The sequence below is a fragment of the Trifolium pratense genome, linkage group LG6 (assembly GCF_020283565.1).
Source record: "Trifolium pratense cultivar HEN17-A07 linkage group LG6, ARS_RC_1.1, whole genome shotgun sequence".
Classification (NCBI taxonomy): Eukaryota; Viridiplantae; Streptophyta; class Magnoliopsida; order Fabales; family Fabaceae; genus Trifolium; species Trifolium pratense.
The window spans coordinates 11,600,869-11,614,006 of NC_060064.1; the positions used below are offsets into that span (position 1 = coordinate 11,600,869).

The following is a 13,138-nucleotide window of genomic DNA, read 5'->3' on the forward strand; positions in this document are numbered from 1 at the left end:
TGGACTACCTTCACAAGTGGTTCACCGTGGACAAGTGGTTCACCAAATATGAATTTTATGAAATTCACTGTTGGATTGAAAATTTATATCGTATAGATTATCCATAAATTTTTTAAATTTTTTTGAAAATCATTTGATATGTTATTGAGACCCATCAAAATTTACGTTATTTAATAAACCGTTAATCTTGATGTGTCTCAATAACATATCAAATGTTTTTCAATTTTTCTATGGATGATCTATATGATGTAAACTTTCAATCCAACGGTGAATTTTGTAAAATTCGTATCGTTATAATGTTATTCATGACTGGTCCACCATCGTCCATATTAGAATTTACATAAATAAACACCCAAAATAAAAATGAGAAAAGGGTATATGCAATGAAATTTTTTCACTTTACTCCATTTTCATTACATATCATGGAAGATTAAAACATTCTTATTGGTTTTCAGTGTAAAATTAATTTTCACCGACAACAACGCGTCCTTTATTACACCGATCAAAATAACAAATCTCTAATACTATGACGGATTTGGATCTCTCCAATTTTTCCCCTCACGTTTGTCTTGTAGTAATTTTGGACATTCATTCACTTTTCTTCTCTCTTTTTAATTTTTTTTGTTCTTTGTTTTTTTGTTCTTTGTTGTGTATAAAACCTATTACCTCATGCATATTACCAAAATCTCTCACCACTAGATCAAATCTATTAACTTGGTTTTTTTTGTTCTTTGTGAATTACCAACAATTAAATTAAAAAAATAATAGACAATACTCCCTCCGGTCTTTATTATAAGAAGAAGCTTACTTTTTAGATTCATAGAATGTTGGATGTATATGATCCATATTATTGACCAGGGATGACAAAAAAACCCAAACCCGAGAGACCCACCCGAACCCAAACCCAAGTCAACGGGCGAAACCCGATTTGACTGGGTTTGGGTTTGGGTTCGGGTGACACCCGATAATATGGGTGTGGGTTTGGTATCAGTCAAACCCACACCCGAAACCCATACACCCACCCGAAATATTTTATAATTAACTAATTACCCCCATAGTCTCCCTCAATTTCCTTGGAAGACCTTAAATTTAGTTGTAATTTAATTTCTTAAAAGTCTATGTTGTAATTTCTTGAAAGTCTATGTTTGAATTTCCTTGGAAGACCTTAATTTTAGTTGTAGTTTAATTCAAAGTCTATGTTGAAATTTAATTTCTTAAATTTGCAAATTATTTTCAAATGTGTTGCGGGTTTGGGTGGAAAAAACCCGAACCCAATGAGTGTGGGCGTGGGTGTTGTTTTGCCACCCGAACAACCTTTGGGGTTTGAGTTTGGATTTGGGTGATGATTTCGGGTGTGGGTTTGGTAAGTGTCAAACCCGCACCCATGGGCGCCCGTTGCCATCCCTATTATTGACTAGATACATCCAACATTTTTTTTCTAGGTTACCATGATATTGGTATGAAGTTTTCACCGCCGTTAGCGATGACTAATCTCCGTCAGGGAACTTGTGGGGCACACAAGGTTGGTTCTCCCCTCCCAACCGAATTTTCTCCATACGCATGAGCCAGGAATCGAACCCCTGACCATGTGCTTAAGGGGACCAAGACCCTTACCACTTTGACCAATTCCATGTTGGTAGATACATCCATCCAACATTTTATGAATCTAAAAATTAAATTTCTACTTATAATAAGAATCGGGAGGAGTATATGAGCAAAAAATTGAAAATGATCTAGTGTGACTTGCTCACCAGCTTAATTTGTGCTACCAAAGTATTAAAAAGAAATCCACCCTTATCATTTTCTTAAATTAATTCTTAGTAAAAACAATTTATAAAAATTAAAATTTTATCCATTATAATAGTATAATTATGTGTCATATACGTTACTCCAATAAATAAATGGGTTGTAAAAAGTTGATCGGCTTATTTTTGAGCTCATGTAATATAAATTAGGTTTTATGTTATTTTAAAAGTTCACAATAGTGAAATTATATTTTTATAAATTACTTTGACAAATTTATAATAATACGTGAAAATTATATAAATTATTTGGATAAACTCAAAATAATGCAAACAATCCCGAAGTTAAACTCCAACTCTAAATATACTACCAGTACATTTTTAACATCTAATCTAAGATCCATAACAGAAGAAAGAGACATCACGTCACAAAAAACAACGGCAATAGGACATACTGACATGAGTTGGATTCTGTGCACTTTGAGTCACCAAAACAAAAAAAGTAAAAAAATACTCCAGCTGAAATCCACTACTACAAGTACTACAACACTTTCACACTAATTAATTGCGTGCTTTTTTGCTTATAAATAATTAAAAAGGAATACTAATTAATTGCAGCCGCCACCGTAATTAAAAAACCTACTTCACTCTCTCTTCTCCGGCAACCCTATCCCAACACCATGGATTTCACTCCTCCGCCACTCGAAGACGGTTTCGCGGCGGAGAAACTTTTCAACAGCGGTTTCTCTTACACTTACGATGACCTAATCTTTCTCCCTCATTACATCGACTTCGCCGCCGATGATGTCAACCTCTCCTCCCGTCTCAGCCGTAACATCCCCCTTTCAACTCCCTTCGTCGCTTCTCCAATGGACACTGTTTCTGAATCTGCCATGGCTTCTGCTATGGCCGCACTTGGTGGCATCGCTATTGTTCATCCTAACAATACTCCTTCACGTCAGGCTTCAATTGTCCGCGCCGCCAAGTCTCGCCGTGTACCAATCCTCTCTGAACCTGTATTCGCCTCTCCCTCCGATGTAATCGAGTCTGAAGAGGATTTCGCTTCTTCGCCTTTCATTTTGGTAACAGAATCTGGTACTTCCACCGGGAAGTTTCTCGGTTTTGTATCCAAAACTAATTGGTCGAATCTAAACGATAAGGGCATTAGGGTTTCCGATTATATGGAGGCTCCACCGTCTGTTGTTCCGTGGAGCTCTGACCTCGCGAAAATTGAGGAGGAGTTTGAGAAGAAAAATGGAAATGTTGTTGCTTTGGTGAAGGATGAGGAGGTTGTGGATTTAGTGACAAAGGAGGAGGTTGAGAGGGTGAGAGGCTATCCGAAATTGGTAACCGGAGGATCGGTTGGGGCTGATGGGGAATGGTTAGTGGGGGCCGCGATTGGGACTAGGGAACAAGATAAGGAGAGGTTGGAGCATTTGGTGAAAGCTGGTGTGAATGCTGTTGTTTTGGATAGTTCACAAGGGAATTCTATTTATCAATTGGAGATGATTAAGTATGTGAAGAAAGTTTATCCTGAATTGGATGTTATTGGTGGGAATGTTGTGACTATTTATCAAGCTGAGAATTTAATTAATGCCGGTGTTGATGGGTTGAGAGTTGGTATGGGTTCTGGTTCGATATGTACTACTCAAGAAGTTTGTGCTGTCGGGCGTGGTCAGGTATAAAGTCTTGTCTTTGTTGCATCTTAACATCGAAGTTTGAATTGTTTGTTGCATGTGGATTGTTATGTGTTTTGAATTGAGAAAGCAATGATTTAGTATTATTTAGTTGAATATGATTGAGAAAGCAATGATTGCAATTGCGGTTGTGTCGACTACATTATGGTAACAGGAAACTATTGCAGTTAGGATGCAGTTGCAACGATATACAAAACTATAATATTGCATATAATGTTCTCCATTCTTGCTAGTGCTTCTTTGTTTCCATGGTAAACTCTTTGCATGCTTGTGTGGTATACCCTGACCTTGAAATGGAGTAATATATCCTTTCTATAATCATTCTTTAAAAATATAAAAGATAAAAAAGGTTAGAGATGAAGCTTTAGATTGTGATAATTATATCACTTTTTGAATGAGTAAAATTTTGAGTTGCTAATGTTAATATTTCATGTTCTTGCTAACAAGTTGCAGCTTTTGCTCAAGGCATTGATTCTTAATATTGAGTTTATTTCATGTTCTTGCTAACAAGTTCCAGCTTTTGCTCAAAGGCATTGATTCTTAATATTGAGTTTATTTCATGTTCTTGCTAACAAGTTCCAGCTTTTGCTCAAAGGCATTGATTCTTAATATTGAGTTTATATTTGTCAGGGAACTGCCGTTTACAAGGTCTCATCCATTGCTTATAAAAGTGGAGTTCCTGTGATTGCTGATGGTGGCATCTCAAACTCTGGTCATATTGTGAAGGCTTTATCGTTGGGAGCATCCACTGTTATGATGGGAAGCTTCTTAGCTGGTAGCCTTGAAGCTCCTGGGGCTTATGTATATCAGGTACAAAATCCTGATAGAATCTTGTGAATTGCAGTAGTTTTTTCATAAGATTAAAAGCTTGTGTCCTGTGTGTGGATGAAAGTGCTGTAGAGAAAACCTTTTAAAAATAGAGAACAGAAGAGAAAGACCGTGTATATTTGGTGTGAAATAGATGGCTAATGAGAAAAGGACTAAATTCTTACCAAGGTGTTTTTTATTTTCAGTGTGTGTGGATATGGAAACAAATATACTATGCAAACGTTCTTACATTGCTCACTCTAACTTTGATGTTTCCTTGTTTCCTATAATTTAATTTCATAATTTTGTTGGTGCCACTTTCTACACATGCTTAAGCAAGAATAAATACAGTTTATAATATCCATAACTACTTTTTTCTGCATCAGAATGGCCAACGTGTCAAGAAGTATAGAGGAATGGGTTCCCTTGAAGCTATGACTCAAGGCAGTGATCAAAGGTACCTCGGTGATACAGCAAAGCTTAAAATTGCCCAGGGGGTTGTTGGAGCCGTTAAAGATAAGGGTTCTGTGTTGAAGTTCATTCCATACACCTTGCAAGCAGTAAGGCAAGGATTTCAAGACATCGGTGCCAACTCTCTGCAGTCTGCACATGACCTTCTTAGATCCAGGGTGTTAAGGCTCGAGGTATGGTTGAATGAGTCTTCTTGCTATTTATTTACTGCTCTCGTTATTAGTATTGGCGCCATTTGGCGGTCAAATGCAGCTGCTTCATTTGCATAATCAATTTGGTTGTTGTTGTTTGTTGACGGACTGCCCACTCTTTTATTGAGCTCATGTACATAGTTTTTTTTCACTAGCTTTTGTTTCCATTGGTATTATTTCTGCTTTTTTTGGAAAAGGTAGAAAATGGGAATAGGATAAACTATAAAGTAGCTGTAGAATTTTAAAAGCCGTGTATTGTGTCATTTGAATACGACAAAATATGGCGGCGTGTCATTTGAACATACTACTTGATTGGGGGTTAGTGCAATTTCTGCAATAAATAAAAATAGTGAGTGATTGTTTAAAATTTAAAAGTGATGTGTCTGTCATTCAAGCATAACTCAGTGGAGTGCTATTTTCGCTTAAATATTTTATTGAGATGTAGGAGTTGATTTGTGACAACTGACAAGTGTTCTTTCCGCCGGAAACGATTAATCCAATGGAAATCAAGACAAAAATATTCTATGTAGTTGGGTCCTGTAAATGTTTTGAATTGAAAACAAAAGGAAGAGAAAGCACAGTAATGTCTTGTTGTTTGTCCAAGGGGATTCTCATATTTGTCTTATCATGTAATTTGCTATATTAGAAGCCACAAGTGTTTTGTTTGAATACAACTTTGCTTGAGATTTGCTTGTTCAAAAAAAACTTTGCTTGAGATTTCATATAAACTCTCGAATTGGTATGCAAAAGAACATTAACATGAAATTAATCCTCAAATGACTATGTTCTTCAAATATTAGCAGTTTGGTCCCACTATCAATAACTTTTTGGTGTAGTAAAATATTTCATTTAAGCACTAACTTGGTTTCAAATTCTTTTGAGGACACATTTGAATGCTCTAAATATCTTTCCTCTATCATAATGCATCGTTACTCAATTACGTTATCTTAATAATATTTGATCTGCTTTGTTCAGGTTCGTACCGGAGCAGCACAGGTTGAAGGAGGAATTCATGGGCTAGAATCTTACGAAAAGAAACCCTTTTGAAGTATGAAACCATCATAAATGATAAGCCGTGTAGAAGTTGTTGTCGCAGTTAGTATAAAAGAAGGTAGCTTTTCTAAGTTTTGGGGACCTGTAGTTTATAATAGAACATGGTGGAAAAAGATTTCCCGAGGTTCTGTCGAAATTAAGACCCGCTGTGTTTTCTTAGAATATAAACTTGAGTGTTTTTTTTTCTCTCTAAATTATATGCATTAGGCTTTGGTTCTTTTTGATTTATCCTAGATCTTACTATTTGGTTCTATATAGACCATTGATAATTCACTGCGGTTCAACCATTTAATCTTTATTTGGTTTTGTGTCCATCAATTGCAAACAACACATGTTTATAATGATCAACTGTGATTTGACTAAGATAGATTAAGGTGTTTGGATTTCATTGCGAAATTGATTCTGAATTTTAAATATGAAGCCACATTTTCCGGCTTTCATTTTTGTTCAGATCGATTCTGAAGCAACCGTAATTTTTTTCCAACTTTGCCTTTAATAAAAGAAAGGAACATGTCGAATCTTGATACACCTACTTGTTGTAAATAAATAGTAAATATTATATTAGAGATTTACTTTTTGCGTCTCCTAAATCTCACACGCACCCTTGGTATTCCATATTTACCCCCTTGCTACTTAGAATTATACGGTGTGTGTCTGTGATTGATCGATACTGTCATAACCGCTCCAATGTCCAATTAAAATACGGTATTGAACGGCCGCCAAATTTCTATAAGGTTCAATAGTTAAAGTGCAAACTGATCGAACTCTAAATAGTAAACCGTGTTTCAGTTCGCACTCTAAGTAGCGAGTGACAATATTTTTACCTCTTCATCTTTTTCCAAAATTAGAGTCTCTAATAATTATAGACTGCAAGATGCTAAACATGTCATTGACCAACAAAAGTCCAATTCAAAAATTGAGGTTGAACCATTTGTATATCAGGGAATGGATTGAAGGTGCAGCTGAAACTTTAGAGACCTTGATAATTTCTGACCTTCCAAATCTTCAGACACTTCCTGAGTTTTTGACACCATTGAATCATCTTAAAATGCTTGACAAGTTGACATTGTTGATTGTTCTCAACTATTGAGCCTTCCAAGTGACATACATCACTTCACCGCACTTGAATTTTTGCACATAAAAGGTTGTCCTGAATTGCCACAGATGATTACTATGCCTCAGTATATAGCATGCAAATTGAAGCTCTTGTAAAATTTCTTCCTAAATGGCTACTAAAATTCTCACAACTTGTGTAAATTACCTCTCTGATTGTTCAAATCAAATACAAATAAACAACAGTTATATCACTCGGGTGAACTGAAAATGCAAACATTTTTCTTTTCTTTCAAACTGGCCTATACACTACTGGTGTACGTTAAGAAGAATGCCCTTTAAAGGGGCTGTGGGATTCTGAAGCTTCTGTTTTTTTTATTTCTTGTTTTTATAGGTAAATGTTAGCGGTTAGTTTATTTGGGAAGGAAAATTTTGTTAGCATAAAAGGTCATACCCTCACAGGTTATGTAAATTTGTTCGCAATTTCACCAGTACACAAAAAGTGTTATTTCAAAGTGCACCAACTTTGATATATTAATTTCGTATTATTTTACTTACACGAGCTTGTATCTTCTTTATTCTTTTAATAAAAAGTTAACATGTAAACCACTTTCTTGGTTCTTTTTTATTGTTCAAGTGTTTGGTTCTGCCTAACAATAATAATAATGTAAACAAATATAGTTGACTTTTATTTCATTGTTAGTTGGTAGATTGGCTATCCTTGTTAGTTGACTTCCGTATATCTATATACACAAGTAAGGACCTGAACAGAAAGCACATTTACTACCACAACCTCAAACTTACATCCCAACTCCATTTCTACTCTTTATTGATTAAAGTTGACATGGCTGAATCATTTGTATTTCATATTTCTAGTTCACTTCTAACAAAGCTTGGTTCATATGCGTATGAAGAAGCTTCTCGAGCCTATGGTGTGTATAAAGATCTCGAGAGGATCAAAGACACTTTGTCAATTGTCAGAGGTCTGTTGTTAGATGCTGAAGAGAAGAAGAACCAACAACATGCCCTGCATGAATGGCTGAGGCAGATTCATAACATATGCTCTGATGCTGAAGATGTATTCGATGGATTTGAGTTGCAAGACAAGCGAAAGCAGGTTGTGAAAGCTTCTGGCAGCACATGGATGAAGGTATGCCACTTCTTTTCTTCCTCTAATCAACTTGCTTTCAATATTAAAATGGCACATCAAATCAAAGAGATTAGGGGTAGGTTGGATAAAGTGGCAGCTGATGGAACCGGGTTTGGACTTGTGAGAATCAATGTTGAACCCGGACTTCATATGCAAAGAAGAGAGTACACTTATTCCCATGTTGAAGCTTCAAAAGTAATTGGGAGGGAGAATGACAAGGAAGCAATTATCAAGCTTTTAATGGAATCCAATCTTCAGGGTGATGGTGGTAAAAGTCTTTGCGTTATTCCCATAGTGGGAATTGGAGGATTGGGGAAGACCACACTTGCAAAGTTGGTATTCAATGATAAGAGGATAGATGAAGTTTTTCAATTGAAGGTTTGGGTGTGTGTCTCCAATGATTTTGATATTAGGCACATAATTATCAAAATTATCAACTCAACTGTTGCTCATCAAGAAAACATAAACCACTTTGATATTGAGCAGCTACAAATTCGTTTAAGACATAAACTTTCTGGTCAAAAGTTTATCCTTGTGCTAGATGATATATGGAATGATGATCGTGCAAAATGGATTGAATTGTCAGATTTGATCAATGTTGGTGCGGTAGAAAGTAAAATCATAGTGACGACACGTAGCAACTCAATTGCTTCAATGATGGGCATTGTTCCTTCATATGTTTTGGAAGGTCTTTCGCCGGAGAATTGTTTGTCTTTGTTTGTGAAATGGGCATTCAAGAATGGAGAAGAAGAAAAATATTCAAATCTAGTTGAGATCGGAAAAGAAATTGTGAGAAAATGTGCAGGAGTTCCGTTAGCCGTCAAAACATTAGGAAGTTCCCTGTTCTCAAAATATGATCTAAATAAGTGGATATTCATAAGAAACCATGAGATATGGAAGTTAGAACAGAAGAAAGATGATATTTTACCTGCATTAAAATTAAGTTATGATGAAATGCCATCCTATTTGAAGCAATGTTTTGCTTACTTTTCCTTGTATCCCAAAGACAGTGTCTTTTCTATCTCTGAAATTGCTGATATTTGGATAGCCCTTGGATTAGTTCAATCCATGAATGAAAGTGAAAATCTACAGAATATTGCAAGAGACTATATAAATGAGTTACTTTCAAGATCATTGCTTCAGGATTTCTTTATCACCGGGAACCGCGGCAGTTTCAAAGTGCATGATTTGATCCATGATCTGGCATTGTATGTTGCAAAAGAGGAATTTGTAATAGTATGCTCACATACTCGAAATGTATCTGAACAGGCAAGGCATTTATCAATCGTTGAAAATGATTCACTTGGCCATGTTTTATTCCCCAAGTCCAAAATTGTAAGGACTATTCTATTTCCCATTGAAGGAGTGGGCCTTGACAATGAAACATTGTTGAATACATGGCTATCAAGATATAAATACTTGCGATATTTAAATTTAAGTTATTCTTCATTTGAGATTCTGCCTAATTCAATTTCTAAATTGGAGCACCTGCGTGTTCTCATTCTCTACAATAATAGCAAAATCAAAAGACTTCCTCATTCTATTTTCAAACTCCATAATTTGCAAGTCTTGCTGCTAAATGGATGCACAGAGCTTGAAACATTGCCAAGAGGATTAGGGAAGATGATCAGCCTTCAACATTTGTATATAACCACCAAACAATCAGTTCTGTCATTGGCTGAATTTGTTAACTTGAACCATCTTCAGACTTTGGCTTTTCAATTTTGTAAAAATTTGAAGTTTATATACAATGCGGAACAACAACTCACTTCCATTAGAACATTGTCTTTGCAATCATGTGGGAGCTTGGAATCCTTACCTCTTCATCTTTTTCCCAATTTAGAGTCTCTATTAATTATAGACTGCAACATGTTAAATATGTCGTTGAACAACGAAAACCCAATCCAAACATTGATGTTGAAACATTTGCTTATTAGGGATTTTCCAGGGCTTTTGACATTGCCTGAATGGATTGAAGGGGCTCTAGAAACTTTAGAGACCTTGCTAATTTATGAACTTCCTAATCTTCATACGCTTAAGTGTCTTACAACAATGATCCATCTTAAAAGGCTTGATATTATTCGTTGTCCTCAACTATTGAGCCTTCCAAGTGACATACATTGCCTCACTGCGCTTGAGCATTTGGTCATAGATGAATGTCCTGTGTTGTGCCGAAAATGTAAGCCGCAATATGGTGAGTATTGGCCAATGATTGCGCACATCAGAATTGTTTTCATTGGAGAACCAATTGGACAAGAGGAGGAATGAAGACATCGACCTTGAAGGTAAACATATTATTTTCTATCAAGTAAGTGTTGATTACACCTCCTAAACTACTTTCCACTTGAAAATTTATGGTTAGAGCTGAAATTGGAAATTTATATATATAATGTAATCATGATGGTTGTTTGATTTTAGCAACGCTTAACTAAAATTAACTACTGTTCTTGTAAACACTTAGGAGGGGGGTTTAAATTTTTATTATTCAATAATGCAATTGGTACAAGTTGGGACCCAAAAAGTCCATTAGCTTTACTAACATTACAAAGTACTATTTATAGGCGTTTCTTCCTCCATTGTTGTATCGAGCCACTTCGCCCACTCCCTCACTTTGCTCATCGTGGGATCATGGGAAAGTGGGTGGTTACTTCCTGCTCTACATGCGATCATTGGGAGAAGGAGTGGTGTTTCCTTGCTGGTTTGTGTGGTAATGGGATCATGGGATCATGTTCCTTCGCTTGCCTTTTGATCAAAGAAACTCCTTCTTCCCACCTTTTCTTGATTTGAATTGTTTGGACTTAAATGTTGGGCTGTTCGTTATTGGGCCTGATAAAATGAGCCTTGGATCGTCGCCCAGTCCAACTACCAACGATGATGACGCCTTGTATCACCTAGTTTCCATTAGTTGTTGGTAGTAATATTTGTTAGCTTATTGCTTCATCTAACACTACATCTTCTCAGTAACTTTAACCATTTCTTTTAAATGTTATTTTTACTAATAGAATGAGTTCGCGGAATTCTAATAGTAACTTCATGTAAATTTTCAAACTGATGTAGTTTCATAAAAAGCAGATAGGGATATGTTTGATATATCAATAAAAGTGAAGTTTTTTTGAAAGTGATGTTTGCTTTATATACTGGACTAGGTATGATGAAGCTGTGGAAATGGGAAAAGCAAATTTGAAGGGACATATGCAGTATAAGATTCATGGGTTGAGCAGGTGCAAGATCCAATTGATTCTCAAAATGTTTCTATCAGCATGTTTGATGTAGCCAAATAATTGATTTTTTTTTCATCTGTCCTATATTTCCAGTATTGAAAGATATCTGTATGAAAACTTAACATTTGTTGAATTTGAGTGTGATTTAATGGGACATGGATTTTATTAGCTTCAATCAGTGATAGACAAACATTGCTTAAGTTGATGTCAACTATATCCAAGTTTATAAATCTCTAAAAATAAATATAAGTTAATGTCAACTATATCCAAGTTTATAAATCTCAGTGATCAAATATAATAGACTGATTAGACTCTAAATCTCGTCGCAAATTGATATTAGAAAACTGCTCACGGAACATTGCTCAAAAGAGAATAGTTAGATACTCATATTCAAAGCTTAATTTTAATGCAGGTAAAATATCATTTTTCTTCTGCTCTAAATTCCATATCTCATGGTCTCTTATGAATAACCATTTATTTAAATCAAATTTTGAGAACAGGAACTTCCTTATGTTTTGACGGCCAACGGAACTCCTGCACATTTTTTCACAAATTCTTTTCCGATCTCAACTAGATTTGAATATTTTTCTTCTTCTCCATCCTTGAATGCACATTTCACAAAGACAAACAATTCTCTTGTGAAAGACCTTTCAAAACATATGAAGGAACAATACCCATCATGGAAGCGATTGAGATGCTACGTGTTGTCACTATGATTTTACTTTTTCCTGCACCAACTTTGATCATATCAGCCAATTCAATCCATTTCTCGCAATCATCATTCCATATATCATCTAGCACGAGGATAAACTTTTAACCATCAAGTTTATGTCTTAGACGAATTTGTAGTTGCTCAATATCAAAGTGGTTAATATTCATACATTTCATTTTCAATTTACAACAATGTCACCACCACATTCATTTTTCTTCTTTTTACCAAAACTTAATATAATATCGATATATTTCTCTTTATAATATAATATAGATACATTTCTAACTCAAATAAAATTCATCATAAAGTTATGCGAAATATAAAAGCCTCTTATATATTTAATAACTAAGGATATTTAAGTAATTTTCTTATTTATTAGCGGGTATGGATATCCGTGGACGTGAATACCATTAAATCTGTATCCATATCCATTAAGTATCGGGTAATTAAAATATCCATTGATTTCATCCGTGTATATCCATTAAGTTATCCGCCCATATTCATGGCGGATTTTATCCGCGGATATTTATGGGTATGAATATTTTTGCCATCCCTACTCCTTGGTGAGGAATACCAACACCAGGTGGAGGTGAAGCTGAAATGAAGACAGAGTTGATAATTTTGATAATAATTTGCCTAATATCAAAATCATTGGAAACACACACCCAAATTTTCAATTGGAAAACTTCATCTATCCTCTTATCATTGAATACCAACTTTGCAAGTCTGGTCTTCCCCAGTCCTCCGATTCCCACAATGGGAATGACACACAAACTTTTATCACAGTGAGGATTGGATTCCATGGCTCACCGCCCTTGGAGGATTGCACATAGGCGGTTGTCCTGAATTGTGCAGAAAATGTCAGCCACAATCTGGTGAGTATTGGCCCATGATTGCTCACATCAAAAGTGTTTTCACTGAGGAGGAGGAGGAGGAATGAAGACATCGACCTTGAAGGTAACATATCACTTTGTATTATATAAGTATTGATTATACTTGAAAGTTTAAGGTTAGCGTTAAATTTTGAAATTTTTATATGGA

General features: G+C 35.5%; 2 protein-coding genes and 1 pseudogene across 3 annotated transcripts; 2 read left to right on the plus strand and 1 right to left on the minus strand.

The window, feature by feature from the left end:
* The first annotated feature begins 2,220 nt into the window (after positions 1-2,220).
* On the plus strand, positions 2,221-6,273 carry LOC123890080 (inosine-5'-monophosphate dehydrogenase-like). Its single transcript, XM_045939618.1, has 4 exons — positions 2,221-3,421; positions 4,070-4,249; positions 4,633-4,890; positions 5,884-6,273. Exons 1-4 carry the CDS (start codon positions 2,423-2,425, stop codon positions 5,953-5,955), a joined length of 1,509 nt encoding a protein of 502 aa, XP_045795574.1. The 5' UTR covers positions 2,221-2,422; the 3' UTR covers positions 5,956-6,273.
* Positions 6,274-7,750: 1,477 nt separating this feature from the next.
* LOC123890078 (putative disease resistance protein RGA4) lies at positions 7,751-11,648 on the plus strand. 2 transcript variants are annotated; one of them, XM_045939617.1, is made up of 2 exons: positions 7,751-10,449; positions 11,311-11,642. In XM_045939617.1, exon 1 carries the CDS (start codon positions 7,859-7,861, stop codon positions 10,430-10,432), a length of 2,574 nt encoding a protein of 857 aa, XP_045795573.1. In that variant the 5' UTR covers positions 7,751-7,858; the 3' UTR covers positions 10,433-10,449; positions 11,311-11,642. The 2 variants fall into 2 exon arrangements, with proteins under 2 accessions (XP_045795573.1, XP_045795572.1); XM_045939616.1 differs by having other exon boundaries at positions 7,794-10,449; positions 10,726-11,648.
* Positions 11,649-11,747: 99 nt separating this feature from the next.
* LOC123891731 lies at positions 11,748-12,900 on the minus strand (annotated as a pseudogene).
* Positions 12,901-13,138: the final 238 nt, after the last annotated feature.

Bases quoted from the DNA above. Each gene is read 5' to 3' on its own strand.
- LOC123890078 (XM_045939617.1), top strand. From the start codon at position 7,859: ATGGCTGAATCATTTGTATTTCATATTTCTAGTTCACTTCTAACAAAG.
- LOC123890080 (XM_045939618.1), top strand. From the start codon at position 2,423: ATGGATTTCACTCCTCCGCCACTCGAAGACGGTTTCGCGGCGGAGAAA. The intron at 3,422-4,069 runs GTATAAAGTCTT...TATATTTGTCAG, and splicing joins GTGCTGTCGGGCGTGGTCAG to GGAACTGCCGTTTACAAGGT. The intron at 4,250-4,632 runs GTACAAAATCCT...TTTCTGCATCAG, and splicing joins CTGGGGCTTATGTATATCAG to AATGGCCAACGTGTCAAGAA.